Below are 16083 nucleotides of genomic sequence, written 5' to 3' on the forward strand. Positions count from 1 at the left end.
AGACGTGGATGAGTTAATGACAACAGACGTGGTGAATGGAGGAATGAACAGGCGGAGGGGAATAGTATAAACAACACGCTGAGCCGTGGCATGTGGTTTCTCGGAGATGCAGTTGCAACAGTGCTGCAGGGGCATGATCAGTTTGCAGCGACTAGAGGATACCTGCTGGTGGGAAGCTATGCATGAACTTGGGATGTCTGAATAGCGCACCAGTATCGGACTATTCAACATATATTATGTTATCTCCCTTCACATACTTTATTCTACCGCAGGGGAACTACGGTTGCTCAAGTTTTTAGCATGTCAGTAGAAATAATACCATTATCCAGGGTCACCTCTAGGACTTTAGGGTCGTTGCTGTGCTGTGCTCCACAGCCACCCTGAATTTCGTAGCAGAGTAGAACTCCCCTCTTGCGCTGGAGCAAAGAAGGCTCTCAGGTAGCTCTTTGCTATTCTTTGGCGCATGCAGTGACTTTTTATCACCAGTTTTTCCTTCCTCTCATCCCTAAGCTTCTGACTCATTGTCTCCTGAATCTGTGTCTCCTGCCTTCCTCCTTCCTCCCACCCCCTTCCAAAGCACGGACAGCCTGCAGGACAGCCAGGCCACTACTGCTTACTGCCCCTTACAAAAAGGAAAGGAGGACTTGTGGCACCTTAGAGACTAAGAAATTTATTTGCGCATAAGCTTTCGTGAGCTACAGCTCACTTCATCGTTGCATCAGATGAAGTGAGCTGTAGCTCACGAAAGCTTATGCTCAAATAAATTGGTTAGTCTCCAAGGTGCCACAAGTCCTCCTTTCCTTTTTGCGAATACAGACTAACATGGCTGCTACTCTGAAACCTGCCCCTTACACTACATCTACGTACTAGCACTAGCTCAGTGGTAGTGTAGCCAGGATAGCACGGTCAGCGGTGGCATGGGCTTAGCCACCCTGAATATGAATCCCTGGGGTTCAGGCAGGTTTGGATGCAGCACAGTTAGCCCGTGCTGTCACTACCGTGGGTACACTATTGTTTTGAGTATGCTAGCTTGGTGTGAGCTAGCACAAGTATGTCTACATGAGCTGGGAATCACACCCAAGTATAGACATAGCCTGAGAGGCTGTCCCCTGCCTCTTCTTTCTCAACCCCCCAGGCTCAACATGAATGCAGAGGAGGCTAATGTAGTCCCCACTGAGCACCACTACCATTCCCCACATAGGCAAGGACAGGGGACAAGACACAAGAAGGGGACAGGTTTTCCTACTCCTGTTCCCCTGAGTGGAGACCAGCCAGAGAGAGACAGACCACAGTGTAAGTTAAAGTAGACCCTACACTGCTTGAAATTACCCCTTCTTACATCTTCCGGCTGCAGGACTGCATGGAAGGGAAAGTGGGTGTGAGCCCCATGGGGTAGGAGGGGATGGCTGCTGGGTCACATCACCAGGATATCACTACAAGGAAAGAGGACTAGCTGTTGGACTACATGGAAAGTAGAGGGCTAACTGCCAAACTACATACAAAGGAGAGGGGTGGCTTCACACAATGACAAGGGCCACATGCAAAGGAGAAAGATAGCTGACAGACTGCCCAGGAAGGAGAGACATGCCTGCAGGCTACAAGGAAAGGAGAGGGCTAGCTACTGGGTAGCCTAGGAAGGACAGACATAATGGATTTCTTTTTCTTTTGGTTGCCACAAAGCACCAGTGCAAACCCGGGAGCCCTATTTCCCCTCATGACACAGGTAATTCTGCAGTGGAAGTTACTTTCACCCTACAGGCTGAGGAGGAAAAGGTTCATGACCAAGGTTTTAATTTCCTTTGAACAACATTTCAGGACTTAGGTCACTCTTGGCAAAAACATGAGCTTCTCAATAACTCCCTGTGTTCCAAGGTTAGTTGTCCTGGTACCAACTCCTCCTCAGTCTCGTAAAATCTGCATGTCCTTGGTAATGTTCACTCCCGTTGATGTGATCGGCTCTGAAAGGAGGAATGACTCTTGCTTGAGATGGTTTTAAAGGATAACAAGGAATTTATTCAAAGCTATGTACAAAGTCAGCCCATCTTCTAGATGGACTCAACAACAAACAACAACAGCATCATTTACACTCTATCATACTCCAACACAGATAGGCCACGGAGCCTAATTCACCCCTGGGGTAACCCAGCTGAAGTCAATAGAACTACACCAGAGCTGAACTCAGCCCTGTGCTTTCTTCTTTCCTTATATTCAGAGACTTAGATCCAGATGAATCTTAAATGAATCTTTTGTCTTGTCAGGTTGTGTATTCTGGGGTTTAGGCAGCTGTAGAAAATAATTCCTTTCCCCATTTCACAGCAGTCAGATTCATTCTATAATAGGGAGCTCTGGATAAAAACCTTCCAGTGAAGTGGGATCTTACCAGCAGTAAGGATGTGACAGGAAGGACACTGACACCAGGGCGTTACAAGCAGAGATGATGTACCATGGCCATGATGCCAGCTGCCAGGTTCTTTCTGCACGAAGTATGACAATACCTATTGCACTCCCTGGTTTTTATTACTTCCCAGCTGAATTACAACATCAGATCAAAGAGTTAACTTAAAAGCAGCCACACAAAGTTGCACGATATAGACTTAAAGAACTCACCAGGCCTGATTCTCCTCTCACTTACACTGGTGTAAATCTGGAGGGGACCAGGCCCTCCATCTCTCCCTCTCCTGCTTTCCTCTCTTTCTCTTTATTCTTTTTTTTAGTCATATTTTAAGATCCTTCTTGAGGCTGGATTTCTTGCAGGCCCCTTTGATTTGGCTGGTTGATTCTGTGGGTTGACACTTGCCCCTGTTAATCTTTGTTACTGCATTTGTATATACACTGGGGCCATTCCTATGTCCTACAGAGAGACACTGCACACTTCTTGTTTCTACAGAGGGCATGACACTGGGGATGTGACAGTGCATGGAAGGGGCTGAGGCACAAAATCAGGGCAAGACTGAGTAAAGAATACCCGTTGGCCTAGGGGAAGGTGCACTCAGCTGCAGCGGCACAGGGGCCAGCAAACAGAGCTGTAAACAGGGGCGTTTGAGTGGGAGTTTGCAAGGGGAGTTTGGGGGGAAGACTAAGAGAGCCAGGCAGAGGAACAGACAGGCTAGTGAAGGGAGTGTGTGGTGTTCTGGTAGTGTTTTGGTGCTCACTGGGGGGTTCGTTTTGCTGTGGGTGGCGGCGTTTTGGTTTGGTTTGTGTTTCCCAGACTAACAGGACTTAGGTGAGAAGGCGATGACAGATACAGAGGGAGCAGTGGGAGTGACCCAAGCACAATGAAGTTGACTGGATGTGGAAGCTGTGGCATGTACATGATCCTGGAGCGGGTACCTGAAAAGAGTTTCGTCTGCATCACATGCCGCTTGATAGAGCTGATGGAAGAAAAGAACCAAGGATTGGAGGTGCAGGTGGAAACTCTGGTTGAATTTAGAAGGGGATTCAAGCAGATGATGGAGCAAAGACATGAGGAGGCTGAAGGGAAAAGCTCAGATTGGCAGATGGAAGCAGGGCCAAAGACTGCTGGATGAGGAAAGTGGTCAGTGGAAGCATGTGACTAAGAGAACCAGGGAGAGGAAAAGACAGGCGAGGAAAGGAGAAATAGAGCTCAGAAACAGGTTTGCGGAGTTGGAAAATGAAGAAGGGGCACAACAGGTGGTCACTGAAGGTGAGAGGGCAAGGAAGACGAGAAGAGCAGCTAGTCCTATAGGAAGAGGGGAAGAGTAAATGGAGATAACACCAAATAGGAGCCCCAGGAGGATACTGGATGGGTTGCAGAGGATTGCAAGGAATCAAGAGGACTTGCAGCCAGAGGGAACGGGATAGACTGGAGAATCACACCATCACCAGAAAAAGGCAAGACTACATGATTGGGGACTCCTTACTGAGAATAGACAGGCCTGTAACCAGAGCTGATCCAGAGAACAGAAGGGTATGCTGTCTGCCAGGTGCTAAGATACGGGATGTGGACCTGAGGCTGAAGAGGATCTTAACAGGAGCGGGAAAGAATCCACTGATTGTCCTTCATGTGGGAACAAAGGATACGGCTAGATTCTCACTGTAACGTATTGAGGGAGACTATGCCAGGCTGGGGAAGACGCTTAACGAAATCGAGGCTCAGGTGATCTTCAGTGGGATTCTGCCTGTTCCTAGAGAAGGACAACAGCAATGTGACAAGATGATGATGATCAACGGATGGCTCAGGCAGTGGTGCTATAAGGAGGGCTTTAGGATGTATGGCCACTGGGAAGCATTCGTGGACAGAGGACAGTCCTCTCGGGATGGACTTCACCTGAGCAGGGAGGGAAATAGTCTTCTAGGATGGAGACAGGCACAACAGATTGAGAGAGATTTAAACTAAGAATTTGGGGGAGATGGTTGGGAGATGTCCAGGTAATCTCCACGCCGGATTTTAACATTGAGAGGGAAGAAAACGAAGTAAGAAAGGATACAGCCGTGGGTAGGAGAATGGACATAAGGAGGAAGAGCAGTGTAGATACCAGTCTAATAGGTGATACTGGCAGTAGAATGACCATTTCTAATCGGGTACAGAATGTGAGCGAAGCCAAAACAGCAAAAATTAAGATGTTTGTACACTAATGCAAGCAGCCTAGGTAACAAAATGGAGGAACTAGAGCTAATGGTGCAGGAAGTGAAACCAGATATTATAGGGATAATAGAAACATGGTGGAATAGTAGTCATGACTGGAGTACAGGTACTGAAGGGTATGTTCTGTTTAGGAAAGGCAGAAATAAAGGCAAAGGTGGTGGAGTAGCATTGTATATCAATGATGAGGTAGACTGTAACGAAATAAGAAGTGATGGAATGGATAAGACAGAGTCTGTCTGGGCAAAAATCACATTGGGGAAGAAAGCTACTAGAGCCTGCCCTGGGATAGTGCTTGGGGTGTGCTATAGACCACCGGGATCCAATTTGGATATAGATAGAGACCTCTTTAATGTTTTTAATGAAGTAAATACTAATGGGAATTGTGTGATCATGGGAGACTTTAACTTCCCAGATACAGACTGGAGAACAAGTGCTAGTAATAATAATAGGGCTCAGATTTTCCTGGATGCGATAGCTGATGGATTCCTTCACCAAGTAGTTGCTGAACCGACAAGAGAGGATGCCATTTTAGATTTGGTTTTGGTGAGTAGTGAGGACCTCAGAAGAAATGGTTGTAGGGGACAACCTTGGTTTGAGCGATCATGAGCTAATTCAGTTCAAACTAAATGGAAGGATAAATAAAAATAGATCTGTACCTAGGGTTTTTGATTTCAAAAGGGCTAACTTAAAAAAATTAAGGAAATTAGTTAGGGAAGTGGATTGGACTGAAGAACTTGTGGCTCTAAAGGCAGAGGAGGCCTGGAATTACTTCAAGTCAAAGTTGCAGAAACTATCAGAAGCTTGCATCCCAAGAAAGGGGAAAAAATTCATAGGCAGGAGTTGTAGACCAAGCTGGAAGAGCAAGCATCTCAGAGAGGTGATTAAGAAAAAGAAGAAAGCCTACAAGTAGTGGAAGATGAGAGGGATCAGCAAGGAAAGCTACCTTATTGAGGTCAGAACATGTAGGGATAAAGTGGGAAAGGCCAAAAGCCGTGTAGAGTTGGACCTTGCATTATTAAAATTAAAACCAAGAGTAAAAGGTTCTATAGAAATATAAATAAGAAGAAAACAAAAAAAGAAGTGGGACAGCTAAACACTGAGGATGGAGGGGAGGTTAAGGATAATCTAGGCATGGCCCAATATCTAAAGAACTACTTTGCCTCAGTCTTTAATGAGGAACTTAGGGATAAGGGTAGGATGACAAATGGGAATGAGGATATGGAGGTAGATATTACCACATCCAAGGTAGAAGCCAAACTCGAACAGCTTAATGGGACTAAATCTGGGGGGGTCTAGATAATCTTCATCCAAGAACATTAAAGGAACTGGCACACAAAATTGCAAGCCCATTAGCAAGAATTTTTAATGAATCTGTAAACTCAGGGGTTGTACCATATGACTGGAGAACTGCTAACATAGTTCCTATTTTTAAGAAAGGGAAAAAAGGTGATCCGGGTAACTACAGGCCTATTAGTTTGACATCTGTAGTATGCAAGGTCTTGGAAAAAATTTTGAAGGAGAAAGTAGTTAAGGACATTGAGGTCAGTGGTAATTGGGACAAAATATAACATGGTTTTACAAAAGTTAAATTGTGCCAAACCAATCTGATCTTCTTTGAGAAGGTAATAGATTTTTTAGACAAAGAAAATGCAGTGGATCTAATTCACCTCGTTTTCAGTAAAGCATTTGATACGGTTCCACATGGGGAAATATTAGCTAAATTGGAAAAGATGGGGACCAATATGAAAAATGAAAGGTGGATAAGGAACTGGTTAAAGGGGAGACTACAACGGGTCATATTGAAAGGTGAACTGTCAGGCTGGAGGGAGGTTACTAGTGGAGTTCCTCAGGGATCAGTTTTGGGACCAATCTCATTTAATCTTTTTATTACTGACCTTGGCACAAAAAGTGGGAATGCGCTAATAAAGTTTACGGATGACACAAGTCTGGGAGGTATTGCCAATACAGAGAAGGACCAGGATATCATACAGGAAGATCTGGATGACCTTGTAAACTGGAGTAATAGTAATAGGATGACATTTAATAGTGAAAAGTGCAAGGTCATGCGTTTAGAGATTAATAACAAGAAGCTGGGGACGCATCAGTTGGAAGTAACAGAGGAGGAGAAGGACTTCGGAATATTGGTTGATGACAGGATGACTATGAGCCGCCAATGCGATATGGCCGTGAAAAAAGCTAATGCGGTCTTGGGATGCATCAGGTGAGGTATTTCCAGTAGAGATAAGGAGGTGTTAGTACCATTATACAAGGCACTGGTGAGACCTCATCTGGAATATTGTGTGCAGTTCTGGTCTCCCATGTTTAAGAAGGATGAATTCAAACTGGAACAGGTACGGAGAAGGGGTACTACAATGATCCAAGGAATGGAAAACCTGTCTTATGAGCTTGGCTTGTTTAGCCTAACCAAAAGAAAGCTGAGGGGAGATATGATTGCTCTCTATAAATATATCAGAAGGATAAATACCAGGGAGGGAGAGGAATTATTTAAGCTCAGTACCAGTGTGTACACAAGAACAAATGGATATAAACTGGCCATCAGGAAGTTTAGACTTGAAATTAGACGAAGGTTTCTAACCATCAGAGGAGTGAAGTTCTGGAACAGTCTTCCAAGGGGAGCAGTGGGGGCAAAAGACATATCTGGCTTCAAGATTAAGCTTGATAAGTTTATGAAGGGGATGGTATGATGGGATAGCCTAATTTTGGCAATTCATTGATCTTTGACTATTAGCGGTAAATATGCCCAATGGCCTGTGATGGGATGTTAGATGAGGGTGGGATCTGTGTTACTATAGAGAATTCTTTCCTGGGTGTCTGGCTGGTGAGTCTTGCCCACATGCTCAGGGTTTAGCTGATCGCCATATTTGGGGTCGGGAAGGAATCTTCCTCCAGGTCAGATTGGCAGAGGCCCTGTGGGGTTTTCGCCTTCCTCTGCAGCGTGGGGCATGGGTCACTTGCTGGAGGATTCTCTGCATCTTGAAGTCTTTAAACCACGATTTGAGGACTTCAATAGCCCAGACATAGGTGAGAGGTTTGTTACAGGAGTGGATGGGTGAGATTCTGCGGCCTGCGTTGTGCAGGAGGTCAGGCTAGACAATCATAATGGTCCCTTCTGACAAAGTCTGTGATTCTATGAAGAGCAGCCAATGAGTTAAAATCTCCCCTTTTCTACTGACAGGTATTATATTTCTGTGTACTTTGCAACTGTTATTGTTGATCAAGAATGGCCTATGGGCACATCTACACCACAAATTAGAGTGTAATTGTAAACGATTTAATCCAGCTAGCATGGGTAACAATAGCACTGAAGACACAGCAGCACAGGCTTCAGCGCAGGTTAGCCGCCCCAGTACAAGCCCCCTGGGGAGCCTGGGTACATTCTTGGGTTGCTAGCCCATGCTGAAGTCCATGCTGCCACATCTTCCCTACAATTATGCCTTAAATTGCAGTGTAGATGTATTCTTTATTGCTGCATTCAGGTTGCAGTCTCCCTGGAGGTGGAGGCTTGAAACACACTCCTAACACTGGCCTACTTTTCTGAGTCAAAGTGTGTTATACCCAAGAGATCAGCCTAGATGATCATAACAGCCCACCCTGGCCTGAAAATACCTGACAGCCCAAGATAAAAGCCTTTTTTAAATCTGTTTGTAGCTCTGTAGTGTTTAGTGGGAGGGAGGTGTCAATATTTCAGTACAGCAATTGACACCTCCTTTTCTCCCACCCTGTTAAACCTCTGACTCTCACTTGACTGTCTGACTCAGTGCTTACCTTTCAGTTAGTCATTTACACTTGGAATCAGGCTGCGAGTGCAATTTCGTCCTGTTGTTTCATGCAAATATTTTTTTCCTTTCCTAACTTGCAGCAATTTTTCTCTCACCTCCCTGCCCTCCCTCCCCGCTTTTATTTCCCCGTAGCTGTGGGTGTGCAAATTAAGCTGGAATTACTCCAACGCAAGTTCTGGATGGCTACACGGCAGGTAGGAATGGCAGTAATTCTGTGGAGACACGATTTCACCACCTTCCTTTTGCTTGTCCCATGCTATGCACTTTGATTTCTGGTGGCATTTCCATGAAGGTTTTTGTGAAATTTGTATGAAACAGATTTATGTGGTAGATTAGTTTTAAATTACACTTTTCTCTAATCCTTTGATGGCTCTAATGCTGCATGAGCTGCAAGTCTGATCTAGGAACGCTGCGTTAACTGGCCTGGCATTAACTCTGCTGCAGCTGACACATTCATTGTGGAAATAGGTTTGCACTCATTCAGGCTTTCGGACCCATCATGGAAAGCTGTAATTTGGGACACAAAATCTCCCTGCCCTCCCCTTTACTATCCTGATCTCAGCAATGATGATGTTGATGATGATGAGGTCCTACTAGCCTGTCAAAATAAAAAACAAAATAAATAAATAAAAAGACTTGCTCCAGGCTAGCAGGCCAGGATGTTGTGCTAGTTCAGACACTCTCATCAGATTGAGAGAACTGGGATAACTAGAGCATTTCCTGGGTATGATAAAGGAGGAGAATGGAAATGCCTTTTTGTTACCAGCAAGGGGCACTCTCAAAATATCAGGGCATATGAGCAGCACATTGTCGGGAAGAGTCTCATCGGACTGAAGACACAAAGAATGAATGTCTGCCTGGTGCCCGCAAAGGAAACGGTTACCAGGTTAGAATTATTCTGGTTTGAGCTCAGGAAACTTGTCTCCATGACTGGAGACCGGAGGGGAACGGGAAAGGGTTTTTATTGCCATTGGTGGCACAGGGCGGGCTCTGGGCAGGCTGGAGACTGAGGTGCCCTGGTTGTATGTCTAACAGGATACCTGGCAGTAAGGAGATTCCCCACAGAGGGAATAGGAGCTCCTTGGAGGTTTATCAAGGAGGGTTACTGAAAGGAGGTTGTACAAGAACCTTCTGGGGGACATGGCCCAAGGAAGTAAACACATATTAATATACATTAATTCCTGGGGTGAAATGAGCATGGAAAGAGAGAATGAAGAAGCTGAAGGGTGGTTCCTGGATCAGGAATGAAGCCCTGTTTCTGACACTCACTCATGTGAAAGAAGAGTTTGCCCGACTTACAGGCACTAGGTAGCGGTTCAATAAGGAGTCACTAATGAACATTTTGTTTTTTCTCTCCACATCTCTCCTGCATACTGTACTGCTCCACATACCCACACTCCCACCCAGCCCAATGACACTGACGTAAGTAGACAGGAGCTCAGTACAGAAAGGTCTCCCAGAGTTCCCCACTGTGTCCCTGCCTGTGTTGTATGATGCTTTGTTTGTCACGTGTATTTTATGTCATTGTATGATATATGCTGTCCCTTGCCTCTAGTAGCTGGAGACAGTCCAAGCTCACTTATCTTGTGTTTTTCTTTGCAGTAACTAAGTGTCTTTGAAAAAAGAAAAGGAGGACTTGTGGCACCTTAGAGACTGACAAATTTATTTGAGCATAAGCTTTCGTGAGCTACAGCTCACTTCATCGGATGCATGCAGTTTTTCTACTGCATGCATCCGATGAAGTGAGCTGTAGCTCACGGAAGCTTATGCTCAAATAAATTTGTTAGTCTCTAAGGTGCCACAAGTCCTCCTTTTCTTTTTGCGGATACAGACTAACACGGCTGCTACTCTGATACGTGACTTTGGCAAAGCTTAAAGTAGACTGGGTTGCAGTGATTCAGAGACCCACCCAAGAAACCACAGAGCCTGATGTGGATTGGCCCCTTGGGAAGGAGTAGTGATGCAGAAACGTTTGAAGAGGCAGTCCCAAAATAAATGGGGAGCACAAATTCAACTATCCCCATCCCTGTGGTTTTCTCATGTAAATTTCCTGCTCTTTTTCGAGCAGAAAGAACAAGGGTGATTCTAATCTCATTCCCACTGCTGCAAACCCAGAGTAATTCCAAAGGCTTTAAGAGAGTTCTTCCAGATTCACACCTATGCTGAGATGAGAATCTGTCCACATGCTGCTAACAGGGATGCTGTAATGTAAGCATGTAGATGGGAACACATGAATTGGGAATGGGTATTGTGGCCTTTCATGTTGAAAATAATTTTTCTGGGTTTATTGGGGATTCTCACCTGAACTCTTGGGTTTGGTCAGATTCTGCTGCATCACTCTTCTCTGGGCCAGTCCCCAACTGGCCACTGACTGGATGGTACAATCCTAATTGATACATTCAAACTTCGCCTTGGAAGACTATCCACTTTTCCATCTGTACATTATTAGTAAACTTTTCCCTGCTGCCCTCATCAACAGGCACAATAACATTACAAATAGATTTAAACTAGAGCTAGGATCAAACCAACACCCAGGACCTTTACTTTGCAGGAGGGGCTTGAAATCTGAACATGGATCTGGACTTGAATTTTGTAAGTGGCCCCTGACTTTATTTTAGGCTGAACTAAACCCTCAGATCTGAACAGCCTTAACCTTGGAAGTGTCTGAAATCTGGATCCGGATATTTGCAGCTTGTACCCATACCTCATTTACACAAACTCTCTCACTCCTGAAGTGTTACAGTATAATGAAATTCCATTGCTGGGCAATGGTGGAACTGTAGTTCTGAGAGATCACTTCAACCCCTGAGCTAAAAGACACAATGAGCCCAAACTATCCCTCGGTTTAACTCAGTTGACTTCACTTTGGTTTGTTAATCTTCATCCCTATGGGTAATACTCTTGGGTTTGTTATGGCCATATTTCTCAGCCGCACAAACCAGAGAAAATCCAGAGTGACGTCAAGGGCTGCCACTTTTTTGTGTGTGTCATGCAGGGATGAAATAGTCCCATTGTGACAAGGCAACATTTACACCTTCACATCATAACCGTGGACCAGGTAATGTCATTGTCTACTAAACCATTATCAAGCTGTGAAGAGCTGATGTAGTTGTGGCATGAAGATGCAATGGCACAAACCCATGGAGCCTGAAACAAACTGAAAATTCTTTGATCATCCTTTGAAATACACTTACAGGACCCAGGATGGCTCCATGGAAATAGCAACTCTGTGCTGCAGATCTTCAGATGGGAAACACTAGCTGCGATTAATAGTTTTGCTGTGGTTTGAGAGGCCTATTTACCTGCAGCTGTTCAGAAACAGCCAGGAAGGGCAGGCGGAGAGGGGGTTAGTTTATAAAATTTATTGCAGTTTTAAAATAATCAGCAGCTGATCCAGAGTAGGCAAGGCCTGTCATCTTTGTCATTATTCTTCCCAAACCTCAGGAAAGCCATAGAAGGGGACCCTCCCTCCCCCGCGAGAAATTGGCAACACTGTGTCAACTTTCCCTCCCCTGCGCCCAAGGAAAATAACATTAAAAAATAACACAAAGAGACAGACACAAACACAGAATAGTTATGAAATGAATAATCACTTGAAGGCTTTTGTTACTCACTGTTTAACTCCTCCTGTCCCTATCCAGTTCAGTGGTGTGACACACATGTCAACTCTGGTATCTGTAGATCCTTGAATGAAGCAAATGGATGATGCCTGAGGCTATCTGAGCACATTCACATTCTATTGTGTCATTAGTTGTCTGGAAAAACCCACTGCCTGAGAATAATGCATCCCTAAAATGTAATGCCTTTATTTGGTCAAGATGTTATGAAATATGAAAATGCACTCTGTTTTCTCTCCACTCTATAATAATTTTTGTTATTACTGCTAGAGGGTTTGATTCTGCCACCCTTGCACTGAGGGCTTGCTATCCAGCCAGTGCGTGGCAAGCTGGGTTGTGAACATACAGCGCTCTAGCCTGCTGCACGTTAACTGCCCTGGTGAGCCCCACTAAAGCACATTAGAAGTTGCCTTAGTCCACTGTGATGTACTTGTAGCATGCGGAAGCAGACAGCCAGTTAGTGCCCAGCAAGCTAGATTGCTGTAGATTTCTACCCCAGCTTGCCATGTACTGACAGTGTAGACAAGCCCTGAGTAGTGCCTTGCTCTATGAGCAGTCCCTATTCAAAGAGCAAGGTCCTGCTCAAAGTGGATAAGGAAGGCAGAACCAGGCTCACATGTAATATTCAGTGGAGACAATACTCGTTATTTTGAGGACTTAGATTGTTGGTAGAGGGCAGAATCATTACTGGCCTCCTTGGCAGGCGTTAAGTGTGTGCTGCGTAGACAGTCTATTTCAAAATGGTAACTAACTCGTTGACCTGTACCCAGCTGTAAGATGTAGACCCTTTGTCTGATAGCCTCAAGGGGAAGGACAATGAGATACGACACTGTCATCATTTAACTTCTCCTGTTCCTTTCCAGTGCAGTGGCGTGGATGGCCTGTGTCCGCTGAGCTGTCAGGATGATGTAAGTTTCATTGAGTTAGTTAAAGGGTCTCTGTGAGCATTATGGCGTGAGGAGGTCATTGTCAGAGGGCCTGCTCCTGGGAGGTTCTCGGAGCCTTTGGCTCCCACTAAAATCAAGGGGAGTCAAGGGTGCTCAACACCTTACAAGAGGTGCTCACAGCAGGACCACGACCAGAGTCCCCCTGCTCGTGAGCCAAACATTCAGTACAGGACTTGACCTAGCACCAAGTCCTTCAGGATGCTTGTCTGGGTCAGATGAAATCACCATGATACAGCATGTTGGGCTCAGAGTGCATCGATCTCCTCTCTGATTTGGCCAGCTGATTCTAGTGGCTGCTGAGGAGAATGCCTGTTAGCATGGAGTACATAAGGGGCTTCTCTCCCTATGTTCATGCCATCCAGGGTTTCCACCAGCTGCTCTACCATTGGACCCCAGCTGTGTTCTGGAGAGAATGTCCTCTCCAGTGAGCAGTGGGGTCAGAGGAGAATCCATTTTTCCCGCTCAGAGAGGGTCTCTTCTGGATCCTGATCTCTCCCTCAGTCTGAGACAATAGGATAAACTGCAAAATATAGAAGATCAGGATTGCCCATGAAATGATGGAGCTTGACCAGGGTCCTCTCACTCTTATCCCAGATTTTTTGCCTCTGGGGTATCTGGAATCTTTTTCTCTTGGGAAAAAAAAAATCTAGATGGAGGCAGGATCATCTAGTGCTTACAGCAGAAGAACTGGTTGTCAGGAGTCCCAGGTTTTGTTCTTCATTCTGCCACTGACTCACTGTGTGACCGTAGGAGAATTATTTAGCCTTTGTTCTCTGTTTCCCCATCTGTGAAATGGAGATCGTAACAAGGGTTAGCTCACTATTGTTCATAAAGCACTTTAACATCTGCAGGTGGAAAGCACTAGATAAATGCAGGGTATTATTACTATTGTATTAACAAGAGTGCTGTCTGAACTCCCTTCCTTTTCCAACAGTGTGTAGCGTTTTCTTAAATACTATTTATATTACAGTAGAACCTCACACAGACAGAGTAAAAGACAGTCTCTCCCCAAAGAGCCTACACTTTAAATACTATAAGCAAAGCGGACACAGGGTGGGAGGGGAAATGGAGACAGAGAGGGGAAGTGACTTGCCCAGGGTCACACATCAGGCTAATGGCAGAGCTGGGAATAGGAGGACCCAGGTATCCTGAGCCCCAGGACAATGCTCTGTCCACTAGGCTATACTACCTCCCTTGATATACTGGTAACGGTAAACAACCAACCATAACTAAAGTGCCATCTGTAATTTCACTTCCTTTTCCTTTTATCTCTGCAGAATCTGAACTGCTTCCTCATTGATAACAATGGGTTTATATTCATTTCCAAGAGATCCACAGAGGTAAGAGGGCTCAGATCTGCTTATGCAATAGAGGGGAGAGTTCAGATGCATCAGCCTTCAGTTATTCAATATGCAGACTCAAGATCAGGGCCCCCGCACAGCAGAGCAGGGCATTCAGCACAGTGTTCTCCCTACCACTGTCTTGAACAAGGGAGCGAGGGTTTGGAGACACAGAATAGGCCCCTGCTTTCTCACTTGTCCTTCCAAGCACCAGATCAAACAACCACTGGGGAGGGGTGCTTGGGGCAGACGGGAGGAGATGGAGATACCAGAACTCAGCAAAGAGGCGTCACTGTGTTACATCCAATCTGCTGAAACCCTCCCCCAGCAATTGATAAGTGAGTGGGGTCTGGAGGTTACAGCCTAGGGCTGCGAGTCAGGAGACCTTAGTTCTGTTCCCAGGTGTGGGACTGATTTGGTATATGGCCTTGAGCAAGTCACTCTAGTGCCTCAGTTTCTGCATCTATAAAATGGGAATAACAATACTTACCTGCCCCTCCCCTCGGGGGCATGGTGAGTCTTAATTAATGAATGCATGAGTGCCTGTGAAATGCATTGGGACCCTCAGATGGAAGGGTACTAGAGAATGCAGAGTGTTGAGATCATTCTATCTCTGGGAGTTGGTTGAAGAAATAACTCTAGCTGAATCATTTAGTAAGAGCAGCCACAGTATAATTAAACTCAACATCCTTTGGGGAGAGAAGGTACAGAAGGCCCTGTGACACTGAACTTCAGAAAGGGAATTTTTAAAGATAATGAAGAAACTAGTCAAAAAGGTGTTTATGTCAAAAGTAAAGAAATTAAAATCCTTACCCTGACCCTGGAGGTGACTGACGCAATCTACGAGAGTTGCAAAGGGCATTCATTCCCATAAACTAAAACAGAAGCAGGAAGGCAAGAAAAGAAACAGGATGGTTAAATGGCTGGGTTCTCAAGCCAAACAAGTGTCCTTCAGAAAATGGAAATCCAGCTTAAGTGAAGCCAATAGAAAGGAGCATAAACTATGGCGGGTACAATATAAGGTAGTGTGACAGGGTACAGTCTGGACTGTTGAACAGCTGTGTCCCCTCAGTTCTCCAACCTGGGATGCCTCTTACACTGCTTTGCTGTAAGAACATCCACTCCTGGCCTGCTCACACACAGCCTCTAGCATGTAAAATCACTCCCAGCTACCAAGTATTGAGCGCTACTCACTAGCCACTCATGAATTAAACTGCAGAGCAACACCAGCAAGTTCTCTAGTCCCAGACTTGTCTCCTAGAACTATGCATCTTGTACTGTCCAGCACACTACTGAACAAGGCAGGCGCATAGAAAGTCCGCCATTTCATCAAAGGAAAATTATATGCACAGGCCTTGTTAGGCCAAATGGAGTTTCCCCACCCACTTCAATCCAAGTACACTAGTTAAGATAAAACAATAAGAGAAGTTTATTAACTACAGAAAGATGGATTTTAAAGGATTACAAGTGATGATGCATAAAAGTCAGGATTGGTTACAAAAAAAAAAAAAAAGTAAAATGCAAGCTAATAGTTAACTTAAACTAACAAAATTCAAAGCAAAGGTTTTCCTCACCATACGCTGCAGGAAATTTCACAGGCTGGGTCTCCTTTCAGGCTGGGACCCCTCCCTTAGTTGAGTGTCCTTCAGGTATTCATTGATGTCATGAGCAGAGATGGAAGGAAGAGAGGTGAATTGGAGGCCACTGGCTCTCATTTTTATATCACTGCCCCTCTTTGATCCAGCGGGGGTGCAGGTGACAAATAGTCTCTTG

General features: G+C 45.1%; 1 protein-coding gene across 1 annotated transcript in view; it reads left to right on the top strand.

Moving 5' to 3' along the window:
• The window catches only part of CACNA2D4 (calcium voltage-gated channel auxiliary subunit alpha2delta 4), a 194040-nt gene that overhangs the window by 150736 nt on the left and 27221 nt on the right, over positions 1-16083 (top strand). The window contains exons 27-29 of the mRNA XM_074938861.1: positions 8539-8600; positions 12887-12931; positions 14248-14310. Of these exons, the coding sequence (XP_074794962.1) occupies positions 8539-8600; positions 12887-12931; positions 14248-14310 (170 nt within the window). The remainder of the gene's footprint in view (positions 1-8538; positions 8601-12886; positions 12932-14247; positions 14311-16083) is intronic.

This window comes from Natator depressus, chromosome 1 (assembly GCF_965152275.1).
Source record: "Natator depressus isolate rNatDep1 chromosome 1, rNatDep2.hap1, whole genome shotgun sequence".
Taxonomy (NCBI): Eukaryota; Metazoa; Chordata; order Testudines; family Cheloniidae; genus Natator; species Natator depressus.